At 50.1% G+C, this 15,444-nt stretch overlaps 1 protein-coding gene across 24 annotated transcripts in view; it reads right to left on the bottom strand.

The window, feature by feature from the left end:
* Positions 1-15,444, bottom strand: part of ABCC12 (ATP binding cassette subfamily C member 12) — a 92,047-nt gene that overhangs the window by 27,737 nt on the left and 48,866 nt on the right. For all 24 annotated transcript variants that reach the window (XR_014805063.1, XR_014805065.1, XR_014805059.1 and 21 more), the window contains 3 exons: positions 8,864-8,988; positions 5,428-5,500; positions 3,621-3,824 (listed from right to left, as the gene is read on the bottom strand). Coding sequence is in view for 17 of the 24 variants with exons in the window: in XM_084958793.1 (XP_084814919.1) it covers positions 3,621-3,824; positions 5,428-5,500; positions 8,864-8,988 (402 nt within the window). In the remaining 7 variants the exon portion in view is untranslated. The remainder of the gene's footprint in view (positions 1-3,620; positions 3,825-5,427; positions 5,501-8,863; positions 8,989-15,444) is intronic.

Genomic DNA, 15,444 nt, shown 5'->3' with positions numbered 1-15,444 from the left:
TCTACACCGAATGCCTGCCTTGGACGAGGGAGAAGAACGCCACGCCAGACTCCCCATCCAGCTGTGTCTCAGAGCTCGTCCGGGGGTTCTCAGCCTTGGCACTAGTGACATCGACAGTGAGATAACTGGGGGTAGGGGTGGGGCTGACTGTGCATTGTAGGGTATTTTATTTTAGTCTTTTTAGGCATATGGAACTTCCCATGCTAGGGGTCAAATACGAGCTACAACTGCTAGCCTACCCCACAGCTACAGCAATGTAGGATCTGAGCAGTATCTGCAACCTACACCACAGCTCACAGCAATGCCGGATCCTTAACCCACTGAGCAAGGCCAGGGATTGAACCCACGTCCTCATGGATACTAGTCCGGTTTGTTATTGCTGAGCCAGGACAGGAACTCTCAACTGTAGGGTATTTATTTAGCAGCCTCCCTGGCTTCTACCCACTAGATGTCAGGAGCCCCCGCTCCCCCCAGTTGTGACAAGCGAAAGTGTTTTCAGACATGCCCAAGGCCTTCGAGGAGGCATGATGGCTCCAGTTGAGAGGCACGGATTTAGTGCCCATGGGTCTCATAAGCACAAAAGGGGCCCTTGGTTGTCGCTGTGAAGCACATTGACCTTCCTTTGTTCTTGCTCCTACAGGGGACGTCTTACTAAGACAGCTGATCATGGAGACTTGGAATATGAAACTGACAAAGGCGCTGCAGCCAAGATTTGCTGCAGCAGCGAAAGAGGAGCTGAGCAGTGCCCCCCCCCCCTGTTATGGCATTACAAGCCCACCTCATCATCCTCAACCAGCCCCAGCCCAGGAGACACAGCCCACGGTGCAGTCCCCAGCCACCAGACCACACCACCTGGCCTGGGGAGTTTACACCAGCTTTCTCGGTATTCTAAAAATAGAGCTACATTTAATGATAGCATCCCACAGTTTGCCCAAAGCACTTCTGTTTTTCTAATTCGAGTTCCCTTCATTTCCATATCATGCCTGAGATCAAAGAACTGTGAAGAGGAGTTTCCTTTCATTTTGGAATGAGATGGAGCTCTCCCCATAGGATCAGCCCATCTCAGGGTGGGAAGCCCCTCCTTGGAGTTGGACAAGATGCTGTGAGATTTAAATGATCCAGCCTAAACAGGGCCTTGCAGGTCTTCCCTGTATTTGGGGATCCACCCAAGGTCAAATCTACCCTTGATACTCTTGATTAAGCCCTGAAAGAAGTAGCTTCATTTGGTCATTATGCACTTAATGAGGTGTTGGGGGCGGAGAAGAGGGTGGTACCCAGAAGGCCAAAGGACAGCAGTTTCACTTGGCTTTGAACAGCTCCAGCCTTTCTTCCTCCTCAGGACTAATTGCCCCGTTCCCTGTCCACTTTCCCAGACAGCCCGAGCAGGAACAGCCTGGCTTCTCATGTCCGGCGAGACAATTTCTGACAGGGCCATTTTTCTGAACATCACCTCTCACCTTTGCACAGCATCTTCTAACTTTCAAAACCCAACCGCATCTCTTCTCTCTCAGTCTCCCACAGCCCAGTCAAGAGAGCAGGAAGCATTTCCATTAGCCGTTTCCCAGATGGGGAAACTGAGGCACGGACATGGGGGCACATATTCCAACCCTGGAAGCTCCTAGGAAAGCCCCTCTGACCAGCAAGCCCCCAGTTCTCTCCAGTGAGACCAGGTGTGATCTGTGCAGCTTTGTTCTGCAAACTCACAAAAGCTGGCCCTGGGTTGCACTTCAGCCACCGGCCGCTGGCCTCATTTCGTTTGTTTCCTCCGTGATAGAAGAGCAACCGTCCAGCCCAAGCACTCGGAAGCATCCAGATTGCCTGTGGGCCTCTGTGGTAAAAGCAGCCAGGGAAATGTTCTGGAAAAGCCCAGGGGCTCCAGGTCCAGGTTCTGAGCCCCTCCTCCCCAACACTGGGTAGCTGGACTGAGATTCTAGCGCCACCTGGTGGCTGCCTGCATTTTTCAACACATTTTTCCCCCCAACATTTTTTGAGCAAAAAGTAACGACATGAAATGACCTTGGTGAAAAGCAGTCTCTGAGGAGGCCTCTTGGGTTCTTGCCTGAGGTCTTACTGCGGGTGAGTGAGTTTCAGAGATTGGGCCAGGGTCAAGATCACGTTCTCCCTCTTGAGGACTCCTGCAAGGACAGCTCTGACCCACATCTGCCAGGGGCCAGGAGTGTCCCTCTGCATTCCCAGAAGTCCAAGACAGCCCTCCCTGCTGCAGCTGGTCCCCAGGGGTGAGACCCTCACCCTGCAAGGCTGTGGTCACCACATTTAGCACCCTGGCTGAGCAATGGCCTGTTCTCAGTCACTTCATGGGGGCCCAAAAGAAATCAAACCTTATCCTCTACCCGAGCCCTGGCCCAGCGGAGGACTGAGAAGCTTGCGTAGGCACCTGCCCAGCTTGATACCTCCTGCAGGTGACAGAGCCCACTCAGAGGGAACCTAGGGAATCCTCACATGCCAAATTCAGGTGCTTGGAACTTATTCTGAGAACTGTAGCCATCAGCAAAGAGACACAGGCTGGGGCAGAGACAGAGCAATAGGAAAGCCTTATTTTCCTGGGTCTTGAGGAAATTCCCCCTCTTTAGGCTGACCCTTCTAGCCGACACAGAAGCCTAAAAAATGCTGGTGAGAGCATCCTGTAGCCATGGCAACCTCACTGGCTGTAGGCTTCCACCCTCCCCCAGTTTGACTTACCCTTGCAAAGGCCCTGAGACCTGCCTCTTACCTATTGTTTAACATTTTCTGCACAGGTGGCAGGAGAGTCGAGAAGACAAGAATTCTACCCCCTCGGCTACAACTGACCTCTCATGACAGGCAAATCCTGTGGGCTCTCTCCTCTGGCAGGAGGTACGCCCTCAAGCACGTGCACGCACGCACACGCACGCATGCACTCCTCTGGGGACTCACTGTAGGACAGGGGGTAACCTGGCTCGTCTCAGGATAGAGAGGGTTTCTGGATTCCCGCCAGGCATTCAGAACCCTATTTGTGGGGCTGACACAGTGAGGATTGTCCCCATCCTGCCGAATCCTCAAGCTCATTCAGGGCAAGCTCGGTCAGTCCCTTTCCTGGGCAAGATTCGTGTTCCTAAGCCTGAGAGAGTGGCCCTGAGCAGGGAGGAGTTGCCAGCCTTAGCCCTGAAGTCATAGCCTCCAGTGCTTTCCCCTGAGGAGTGAAGCCAGGGACATCTAGACCCCTCATCAAGGGGTCCATCATCCCCTGCCATGCCCCTGCCCCCACATCCCTGGCCTCAGGCTTCTGAAGCCCTTGCGGGAGGGAAGGTTGGTCTGGTGCTTTTCCTGGTTTCCCATCTCCCCATCATCCGTGGCCCAGAGCTGGAGAAGGTGCCCCAGGTCCATCACACAGGGAGGGGGCCAGTTGCTCCTGGAGGAAAGGTCTTGGCCATACTGAGCCCAGAGGTGGGGCCATGGGGAGGACGAGCCCAGGGAGGGGCAGGCAGGGCTTCATGGAGGCCAGAATAGCCGGGGACCATCAGTGTCTCCTTCCCCAACCCTGTCCACCTGGGGACAGCAGGTTTAGGCAGAAGAGGGGATTCCTTGAGCACCAGGAGCCACAGCCACTGTGTGACCTCATGGGTCCCGCTGGTCCCCGTCACCTGCAGCTGGTGGGTCACCAGGACAATGGTCTTCCCCCTGAGCGCCTTCTTGATGCACTCCTCAAAGACGTGCTTCCCCACGTGTGCGTCCACAGCCGACAGGGGGTCATCCAGCAGGTAGATCTCGTGGTTCGAGTAGACAGCACGGGCCAGGCTGATCCTCTGCCTCTGCCCCCCAGAGAGGTTGAGGCCCCTCTCCCCGATCTGCAGACAGGGGCAAGGCTATCATACATCACTGGGCCCCATCCCCCACCCTGCTGTCTCTGGGGAACAGGAGCTTCCTGAAGTCTTTCGAGATTCTTTTGCAGACAGCTCATCACCATGGCCAAGCACCTCCACCCTTTATGGGAACCCCCGGCTGAACCAGGTACCCTGGGAAGTGGGAGGCTCTGCTTCGGCAAGAAGCCTGGTGGACAGTAGCAACTAGGAGAAAACTCCTTCCCATGTTGAGGAAGGGGTACCTGGCTCCCCACAACCCCATCCCAGGGCAATCCCATAGGACTGACCACTAACACCAAAGGGCACTGTTGATGAGCAGAAGGCTCTGGGCAAGTTGACAAGCAACCGGGAGGGAGAAGTGGCTGGGAGCAGAGGGACAAGAGGGCTTTCTGTTTGTGGATCCACACCCCACCCCGCTAAGCAACTCTAAGCTCCAGAAAGATGAGAGACATGACTGCCTCGTTCATCATTACATCCCTAAGGTCTGGACCACACCTGGCCATGCTCAGTAAGCATCTATTAAAAGGATGAGAAACCAAGGTTGCCTGCATCAGGTGATTTTATCCAACTGACCCCAAAGTGAGCCTCTAGGAGTTCAGCCAGGTGTTAGGCTGGGCACTGGGGGAGGACACACCAAGCCAGGCAAGAAGGTCCCCGGTCTACTGGGAGCTCACATCTTATTGGAGTGTGTGGTTAGTTATATGCATCATAGTGGCACAAAGAAGAGTTTAACACATGCCAACTGAGAAGCATAAACTTTGGGGCAAATTACTTCAGACGGTGGGACTCTGGAAAGCCTTCCTCAAGGGTGTGGATTTGGGGTTGGAACTCTGAAAGTTGTAAGTGGCAGGAGCAGAAGTCTAGAGCCTGGAAGGTGAGTGCACAGCGAGGTAGGCAGATAGGGGTGGGTGGAAGTCATCCCTAGCAGGGTAGCCAGGGCTGCAGTGGCTGTAGTGGCCATGTGCCAATGCGGTGGCTGTCATATTGAGGCACCAGTGGACAGTAGCAAAGTGCTCTGTACTGGGCTTTCTTCAGGATGCTTTCGCTCTCTGGCTTCCTGGGCAGACTATGCAAAAGATGCACCAGGAGACAGAAGGTGGCCTTGTGACTCCCCTGGGTCATCTGGGCTGGCAGGTTCAGCCTGGGCCCCAGCCAGCCCTTTAAAGGGACACCAGGGGGCGATGTTTGGAGATGATCCTGACGCTCCTGGGTGGGCAGAGCCAGCGAGGCAAGAAGGGGCCCTTAAGCCTCCAGGCTCAATGCGGTACCTCCCATCTCCATCTTTGGAGGACAGAGTGGAGGAAGCAGCTCTCACCAGAAACCTTTCCTGAGATGACAGGCAGATTGGGGGTGACCCCAAGAGTGACCATTGCTGAACCCAACTCAAGCAGGATTGGTACCACATCCACTGTGACATCATTCCAGAAAGGACCCAGGTGGAGAAGGCAACCTGACACACTTCCTGGGGATGTGGTCCTCCAGGGAGCCAGGATGAGGATGGAGCTGGCCCCTGCTGAGCATCAGCCCTTTGGACCTGGTGGTTGGGGTACTGTGCGCGGCTGTGGGCTGAGCTCCAGGCTCCACTCACCTCAGTCAGGTCTCCATAAGGGAGGCTGCTCAGGTCCTCCTGGAGGGCACAGACACGAACAGTGTGCTGGTACCTGGGGGTACAAGGCTAGAAGTCAGCACAGTGAGATGGACCCCACAACTTGGGGGGGGGTGCCCCAGGATGCTCAAAGCGCATGGTGGTGTCAAGGGCAGGTGAGAAGGTGGCTAGTGGCTTTGTCTTTGATGTCCAAGGGCAGCTTCCCCTTGACCTCCACCCTTCCCACCTGATGCAGAGGTGACTCAGGAGGACCCGCCCCTCACAGATGTCCATCCATTCAAGAAAGATGAAATAAGTGCATGTGAAACCCCTGCAGGGAAAACTCATGGGAGTCAGAGCCAGAAGATCTGGAGGTCGCTGGAAGAGGCATCCCAAAGGACATGTGACCATGAATGGATGAGAAGAAGTGTGTGGGTGGCAGAAGCAGCAGAGGGCAGTGGTGGCTGTGAATAGGGGCTCTGAAATATGCTCCAGGGTGCTCCTCTGTCCACCAGCCCCACCCACTAGGCTGGGGGGACAGGATTCACAGCTGAGGTCGCAGAGGCACAGAGAAGGCTGCCGAGGGGGTGGAGAGGTCAAACAGGACAGGACCCCAGCTCCCTGGATCTCCCAGCCTCTCGGTTTTGTCCCTCAGCATCACCCTCTGTCCAGTTCTGGGGACCAGTGGGGAGTCTGGTAGACAAAGCTTCGACCAGCTCTCAGCACTCACACTGCTGGGGCCAGCACCTCATCCTACATAGGACAGCAGAGCCAGGGGGCCCCTGACCCACTGGACATAACCCCAGTCCTACTCTTTGAGGACTTCAGACACCAGGGATCCAGGAAAGTCAGTAGGTGAGTGGGTAGAAAATGGGAGATGATCAGGAAAGGCTTGCACATTCTCCTCCCTAGTTTTTCCACACTTCTATCCCACTCAGACAGCCCCCACTACAAACAATCTTCTCTGGGGCACTGCGGTACGCTGCACAGCTGCCTCGAGAACAGCTCCTGCTCTGAATTCCTGGGGTGCCTGGCAGCTATTCAGCCTTGTGCCCCATCCAATGAGCTGCAGAGCCCCAGGTTTCTGTTCCACTTGAAGGGCTGCCTGCCTCCATGGGGTTGATGGCTGATTGACAGCTGGAGTAATTGATCCAGTCACCACCACCATCATTGGGCTCCTCTCTTCTCCCTGCATGGTGATTGGCCAGCCTCACAGCTCAGGCTTTGCAAGACACACCTTCCTAAGAAAGGGCACCAGGAAGAGAGCCAGCTGACCGGTCACAGGTAACTACCCTGCAGGTGGCACCCCAGGCCCTAGCAGCAAAGCCCATGTATCGACTTCTGGGCTGGTATGCATGGTTAAGCCAGCAGCTTTGGAATCAGAGCAACCTGGGTTTAAATCCAACTGGGTGACCTTAGACAAGTAACTATACCTCTCTGATCTTCACTCTCCACTTTATACAGTTAGGTTAATAACTCTCACTGGGTTGTGAGAAGGAAGAGGGAACACATCTGTAAAGCCATGAGCACAGCGTCTGGTGTGTGCAAGTTCTCCATCTGGGGTACTTATAATTGATGCTATTACCTTTGCCAAGCTTCGACCATAAGGTTCAGCTGCTCAGCACATCTTCAGCCCTGGCCACCTCCACCTCTACCTTAAACTTCCTCCCCTCCTTCTTCCTGTGGCCCTTTGAGCCTCAGTGTCCACTCTAGGAGCAAAACCTCTGCTAGAGATGCCACATACAAAGGGTGCTCCATCCATGCTTCAAGGCCCAAGTCAAGCACCACCCTCTCTTCCCTCTTGTGATCGCTGCTGCCTCTGAACAGCCTGGCACAGTCTCTGCCCTTGGCAGGTTCCTCCTTGGCCCATTGTCATTTCTGTGCATCTCTTAACAAGCCCTTCCTGACTTGAGCACCTCAAGGGTGCATCTGAGCCACTCCGGTATCCCCCATGGTCCTGCACAGTCCTATGTAGAGCAGCTATTTGGTAAATATTTACTCTCTGACATACTGATAAAGACAAAACTCCCTCTCTCTTCTCTGGAAAGAGAAGCCATTCTAGGTGGAGCTGGGGGGAGGCACAGGCAAGCCAGGAGGTGCTGAGCAGAGCAATTCCACTGATGCCAAGGACTCCCGGGCTGAGCCTCCGGACCACAGGATGGCATGGCCGGGAACAAGGAGGGGAAGTAACATATCCCTTGCTGGGAAACCACATGCTGCCCAATGCCGGCCAGTAAGGACAGAGTTCGTGGGTTCAGACAATAAGATGTGAAACTCCAGACCACAGTTGAAGAGCTGACAGCCAGATTTGTAAAACCAACTCCCCCTGTCTTTACTTCAGCATTGTGGCACTTGAGGAGGCTCCAGGGTGACCCAAATATTGGATGGCTCCTGGGTGACCCCAATGTTGGGAGGCTCCGAGTGTTGGATGGCTCCAGTGGAGGAAATCAGGCTTGCCTGGAGTTCAAGACTGACTCTGGCAGGGTGACCTCAATATTGGATGGCTCCTGGGTGACCCCAATGTTGGGAGGCTCCAGTGTTGGATGGCTCCAATGGAGGAAATCAGGCTGGCCTGGAGTTCAAGACTGACTCTTGCATTTAATAGCTTTGACCTTTGGCAGATCCATTCTCCCCTCTGGGCCTCAACCTCTTCATCTGTAAGATGGGGACATGATGCCAAGATCTCCCTAAATAGGTGGCTGTGGGGACTCTAGGGAGCACATGGACATGGCAGCACAGCACACTCAGCAAAGAACCTTAGGAAACCATTTCCAGAGCTTAACTCTAATGGCCCAAAGTGTAGTCCAAAATTATGACTTGAACTTTGTTTTTATTTCCTTGGATCATTTTGAGGACATCAACTGTGCTATATCCCAATAGCTCTGGTGTCAATTCATAATTTCAGGGCTGATTGATTGCATACCTGCTGCTCACAATTTCCAGCAAGGTTCTGGTTCCTTGGCTGAAAGCAAAATTGCCAGATTTAGAGTTTTCTTGTGGCACATCGGGTTAAGGGTCCAGCATCATCACTGCAGCAACTCGGGTCGCTGCTATGGCATGGGTTCAACGCCTGGCCTGGGAACTTCCACATACTGCAGGCACAGCCGAAAAAAAAAAAAAAAAAAACCTGCTAGATTCCGCTTTCTCTAGTCAGACACCATATGCACTGTTGCAAAGAACCTCAGAACATACATTCCTCTGCACCGGGACTGAGTGCCGGTTCCATCCATTTCTAAGAGTGCGATCACGGGTCTGCAGAAGGCACCTCTCCTGAACTCTTGGATCAGGAAGAGAAAAACCAGCACCCATCTGGATCTGATGAATGTTTAATCCAAACTCATTAAAGAAACTCATTTAGCCGTCACTGCCAACGACACCAGCATCTGTAGCCGAGTATACCACGCGCTAAAGCAGTTCACGCTTTCAAAGTTAATATTACCTTTGGTGATCATACTTTTCTCCAAATAATATGTTCTCTCTCACATTTCCGTGAAAGATCCATGCTTGCTGGGAAACATAGGCCAGGGTCCCGTTGACGGCCACAATCCCTTGTTGTAACTGCATCTGGAGCAACAACACCAGAGAACCTTCAGGAGCCAGACGCTGCCGACTTCTCCTCGGAGGCCCCTTGCCACCTACTTATTCCGTGAGCACTAATTCTGAAGGTGCATGAGAGTGATAAGACACCTTGCCATACACTACAAAGCCCACCTGTGCAGACCAAGGGTCTCGAAGTCAAACATCTGCAAGAAGCCAGGTGGGAATGTTCAGAAGGGGCAGTAGTGAGCCTTGTGCACTGGAGAGCGCAGCCTGCAGGGCTGCCGCCAGACATGCACCTTGAGGCAGCCGGGACAAGAGGGCCTCTGAGCAGACCCATCACAGAGGCACCCTCTTCCTGCAGGTGCACTGGCTGGACCCAGCCCTCCTCAATCAGGCCCCCAGGGAGAGGGCATATCCTGCGCTGCTGGGAATAATGGCCCTGGCGTGTCCCATCCTAAGGAAGCAGCCTCGACTCTGTTGCACAGTTGGTGCTAAGCAAGGCTAGGAGCCTGGTATGGCCAGAGTTTCTGATTTTTCAAGAAGAGTAGAATGTCTAGTTTCATGTGGAACCTCTAAACTTTTAAAACATTGAGGAAATACATTAAGAAACATGCATGGGGGAGTTCCCATTGTGGCTCAGTGGTAATGAACCCGGCCAGTATCCATGAGGACGTGGGCTTGATCCCTAGCCTCACCCAGTGGGTTAAAGGATCTGGCATTGTGGTATAGGCCAGCAGCTATAGCTCCGACTTGACCCCTAGTTTGGGAACTTCCATATGCCACTGGTGTGGCCCTAAAAAGACAGAAAGAAAGACAGAAAGGAAGGAGGGAGGGAGGGAGGAAGAGACATGCATGGGCTCCAGTCTGTGACTGTGAGTACACAAGTTCATTTTAAATGGCCACTCATGGGGTGTTGCCACTGTGGAACAGTGGGTAATGATCAAGCTTGTCTCTGTGGTGTTGCCAGTTTGATCCCTGGCCCAGAGCAATGGGTTAAGGATCTAGTGTTGATGGATAGGTTGTAGCTGCAGCTCAGATTCGATCCCTGGCCTGGCCACTTCCATACTCTGAGAGCGCAGCCAAAATACATGACAACAACAACGAAAAAGGCCCCTCATGGTGAGCCTCCGTGGATAGAGGGGGAAGCTAGTAGTGATACTATGTTTGTCGCTTTTGTGAGGGGGATGTGTGAGGCCAGCTGTGGTGCCCAGGACTGGGGCATGTTGGTCAGTGGCAGTGTGTCGGGGGACAGGGGAGGAGGATAGCCAAGACAGCCAAGCGACGTGACTGCATTTCTCCTCAGGAATGGTCCAAGAGATAGAGAACGGGAGACTTGGAGAAGAAGGAATAACACCATTATTAATAATAATAACAGCTGAATGTATAGGGCATATACCAAGTACTGTGCTAGGTGCATGTACAATGCTGATGACTGTGGCCGGTGCTGGGACTTGCCCTATAACCTCTATTACATATGTAATCTCATTGAATCCTCATCACAAGCATCCCCATCCCCATTTTACGGATGAGCACACCAGAGCTCAGAGAGGTTAAGTTACTTGTCCCAGGCTAAACAGTGAGCTGGAGGCTGAGACAGCCGGTGAACCCAGGCAGTCCAGACCCTTCTTCCTTCACCACCCTGCCACCCTGCCTCCTCAGTGACAAAGTGAGGGGCCTGATCCCACCACTGTCACGTGGGAGACAAATTCTCTTTTCTCAGGGGTGTTCCAAAGGAGCAGACCAAAGGGCAGAAGTTAAAAGGAGGCTCATTACTCTCCCATATACATCGATGTCAGGCCTCTCCAAAGAGGCAACAGGGCTGAGAAAATAAGCTCCCCATCACCGGAGGCATCTGAGCAGAGGCTGGCTCATCTCTTACAGGATGCAGGGGAGAGGATTCATTCTATCAGATAGCGAATTGGGCTGGGTCACCTGTAATACGCTTGCTGACTCCAGGGTTGTCACAGAGATACACACGCAGAATCCCAGAGCACAAATGACCACAGAGGCTCACCTGATTCAGCCTCACCTCCACCTTCAGGCAGGGAAAATACTGTCACTCTTTCTACAAGTGAGTCGACTGAGGCCACAAGAAGTCCCCTGGTCTGGTTAGGCTCTCCTGAGCCTAGCAGACCCCTCTCCCTACTAAAGGCAAGGGCAACCCCAGATGTCCAAACTTCTCTGTAGGAACACAGAGTGGGGAGAAAGAGGATTTAACATTTTTTCACCCAGAGTATTTCTCATTCTTTTGGGATGAGAAGGCTTGGCAACTGTGAACAATTCATGTACTTGCAGGTACAATAAATGGCCCAGCCATTTCCCTGGGGTCCAGTGGCTGGAGGAAGCCAACAAGAAGCTTGAGGTCTCTCTTCCTACCACGTGGTATGCTCTGTTCATGCCTCCATCCAGCTCCTCCTGCATCACAGGGCAGACACTGGGGAATGAGACAGACCTAAAGTCACTGTGAGTTGCAGGCTCCTGGGTTCTTCCTGCCAAGGCACCTGGCTGGCCTTTCTCATCAGCACAGCCCAAGCAAGTCCTGGGGAAACCATGGATTTAATGACCTGTCTCTTCCTTTGACCAAGATGGAGCTCCAGGCAAGGAAGTGATCACTGTTTAGCTCATGTCCTCAGGCAGCAAACCTGAGTGTACACGGAGCTGCTGAGTGTGTTGGCCGACTGAGAATCACTGCTAATGAAGGCTAGATACTATAAAACTCCTAGAGGAGAACATAGGCAGAACACTCTCTGACATAAATCACAGCAGTACATTTTTTGATCCATTTCCTGGAGTAATGAAAATTAAAACCATTAAAACTGGCGCTTCTGACATGGCTCAATAGATTAAGAACCCAACGTCTCTGTGAGGACGGGGTTTGATCACTGGCCTGGCTCAGTGGGTTAAGGATCCGAGGTTGCCGCAAGCTGTGGCATAGGTCACAGATGTGGCTTGGATCTGGTGTTGCTGTGGCTATACCGTAGGCCTGCAGCTGCAGCTCCTATCTGACCTCAAGCCCAGGAACTTCCATATGCCACAGATGCGGCTGAAAAAAAGGAAGAAAGAAAGAAAGAATGAGAGGGAGGGGGGAAGAATGAAAATAAAAACAAAAATAAACAAATGGAACCGAACTAAACTTAAAAGCCTCTGGACCACAGAGGAAACCTTTTTTTTTTTTTTTTGTCTTTTTGTCTTTTTGCCATTTCTAGAGCCACTTCTGCAGCATATGGAGGTTCCCAGGCTAGGGGTCTAATCGGAGCTGTAGCCACCGGCCTATGCCACAGCCACAGCAACGCAGGATCCGAGACGCATCTGCAACCTACACCACAGCTCACGGCAACGCTGGATCCTTAACCCACTGAGCAAGGCCAGGGATCAAACCCGCAACCTCATGGTTCCTAGTCGGATTTGTTAACCACTGAGCCACAACGGAAACTCCAGGAAACCATTTTTTTTAAAAAGGAAAAGACAACCCAAAGAATGGGAGAAAAACTATAAATGAAGAAACTGACCAATGTTTTAATCTCCAAAATATATGTTATACAAAATAGATAAGCATCAGAAAAGCAAACTACCCAATTTAAAAATGGTCAGAAGATCTGAACAGACATTTCTCCAAAGACACAGACAGATGGCCAAAAAGCACATGAAAAGATGCTCAGCATCACTAATTATTAGAGAAAGGCAAGTCAAAGCTACCATGAGGTATCACCTCACACCAGTCAAAATGGTCATTATCAAAAAGTCTACAAACAATAAATGTTAGAGAGAGTATGAGAAAAGGGAACTCTCCTATACTGTTTGCGGGAATGTAAATTGGCACAGCCACTATGATAGAGCACAATATAGAGGCTCCTTTAGAAACTAAACATACAACTGCCATATGATCCAGGAATCCTACTTCTGCGTATATATCCAGAGGAAATCATAATTTAAAAAGATACATGCACCCCAATGTTCATTGAACCACTACCTACAATAGACAAAACACGGAAGCAACCTAGATGCCCATAAAAAGAGGAGTGGATAAAGAAGATGTGGTACAACCCAGTCCTGGCCACAGCCTGGGAGGACGCGGGAGCCTAAGTCTTAATTAGGTGCCTTTGCCTACACAGAACAGCAGAGTGCCTGCCTGGAGGGCTTCTGGAATGTATACATGTATACAATGAAATATTACTCAGCCACAAAAAGAATGAAATAATGCCATTTGCAGCAACATAGATGGACCTAGAGATTATCCTATCAAGTCAAGTCAGAGAGAAAGACAAATATCACATATCCCTTGCATGTGGAATCTAACAAAAATGATACAAAAGAACTTATTTATCAAACAGAGACAAACTCACAGATTTTGAAATCAAAGTTAAGATTACCAAAGGGGATACCATGGGGGAAAGATACAAACTAAGAAGGTGGGATTTTCATAGACACACAACTATGTATAAAGCTGGTAACTTTGATTTGCATTTCTCTTATAATCAGCGATGTTGAGCATTTTTTCATGTGTTTGTTGGCCATCTGTATATCTTCTTTGGAGAAATGTCTATTCAGGTCTTTTGCCCATTTTTCCATTGATTGATTGGCTTTTTTGCTGTTGAGTTGTATAAGTTGCTTATATATTCTAGAGATTAAGCCCTTGTCCATTGCATCATTTGAAACTATTTTCTCCCATTCTGTAAGTTGTCTTTTTGTTTTCTTTTTGGTTTCCTTTGCTGTGCAAAAGCTTTTCAGTTTGATGAGGTCCCATGGGTTTATTTTTGCTCTAATTTCTATTGCTTTGGGAGACTGACCTAAGAAAATATTCATGATGTGGATGTCAGAGAGTGTTTTGCCTATGTTTTCTTCTAGGAGTTTGATGGTGTCCTGTCGTATATTGAAGTCTTTCAGCCATTTGGAGTTTATTTTTGTGCATGGTGTGAGGGTGTGTTCTAGTTTCATTGCTTTGCATGTTGCTGTCCAGGTTTCCCAGCAATGCTTGCTGAATAGACTTTCCTTTTCCCATTTTATGTTCTTGCCTCTCTTGTGAAAGATTAATTGACCATAGGTGTCAGGGTTTATTTCCGGATTCTCTATTCATTGGTTTGTCTGTCTGTTTTGATACCAGTACCACACTGTTTTGATGACTGTGGCTTTGCAGTATTTCTTGAAGTCTGGGAGAGTGATGCCTCCTGCTTGGTTTTTGTTTCTCAGGATTGCTTTGGCGATTCTGGGTCTTTTGTGGTTCCATATAAATGTTTGGATTGTTTGTTCTAGTTCTGTGAAAAATGTCATGGGTAATTTGATAGGGATTGCATTGAATCTGTAGATCGCTGATTATAAGAGAAATGCAAATCAAAACTACCATGAGATACCACCTCACACCAGTCAGAATGGCCATCATTAATAAATCGACAAATAACAAGTGCTAGAGGGGCTGTGGAGAAAAGGGAACCCTCCTGCACTGTTGGTGGGAATGTAAACTGGTACAGCCACTATGGAGAACAGTTTGGAGATACCTTAGAAATCTATACATAGACCTTCCATATGACCCTGCAATCCCACTCTTGGGCATCTATCCGGACAAAGCTCTACTTAAAAGGGACACATGCACCCGCATGTTCATTGCAGCACTATTCACAATAGCCAGGACATGGAAACAATCCAAATGTCCATCGACAGATGATTGGATTCGGAAGATGTGGTATATATACACAATGGAATACTACTCAGCCATAAAAAAGGATGACATCATGCCATTTGCAGCAACATGGATGGAACTAGAGAATCTCATCCTGAGTGAAATGAGCCAGAAAGACAAAGACAAATACCATATGATATCACTTATAACTGGAATCTAATATCCAGCACAAATGAACATCTCCTCAGAAAAGAAAATAATGGACTTGGAGAAGAGACTTGTGGTTGCCTGATGGGAGGGGGAGGGAGTGGGAGGGATCGGGAGCTTGGGCTTATCAGACACAACCTAGAATAGATTTACAAGGAGATCCTGCTGAATAGCATTGAGAACTATGTCTAGATACTCATGTCGCAACAGAAGAAAGGGTGGGGGAAAAAACTGTAACTGCAATGTATACATCTAAGGATAACCTGACCCCCTTGCTGTACAGTGGGAAAATAAAAAAAAATAAAAAATTAAAAAAAAATAAAATAAAAGCAAAAAAAAAATTAAAATAAAATAAAATAAAAGCAAAAAAAAAAAAACAAAACTGGTAACTAACAAGGACCTACTGGAGAGTACAGGGAGGTCTATCAGTGTTTTGTAATAAGCTATTTGGGAAAAAAGAATGGATATATGTACATGTATAACTGATTCACTTTGCTATAATTGTGAAGCTAATACAACATGGTGAATCAACTATACCCCATAAAATCGAGAAAACAACAACAACAAAAAAAACCTATGACCCGGTGCCCAGGACCCCAAACACAGCAGGAAGGGAGCCACCCCCTTTTCCATTTGGGTCCATCTCCGCAGTGCTCAGC

This window comes from Sus scrofa, chromosome 6 (genome assembly GCF_054392235.1).
Source record: "Sus scrofa isolate SSC_HxYL_T2T_F1_AM1 chromosome 6, Sscrofa_HxYL_maternal_Yorkshire_Landrace_v2.0, whole genome shotgun sequence".
In the NCBI taxonomy this organism is placed as follows: domain Eukaryota; kingdom Metazoa; phylum Chordata; class Mammalia; order Artiodactyla; family Suidae; genus Sus; species Sus scrofa.
The sequence above is the reverse complement of the archived record's forward strand: the minus strand, read 5'-3'. Positions and strand labels throughout refer to the sequence as shown.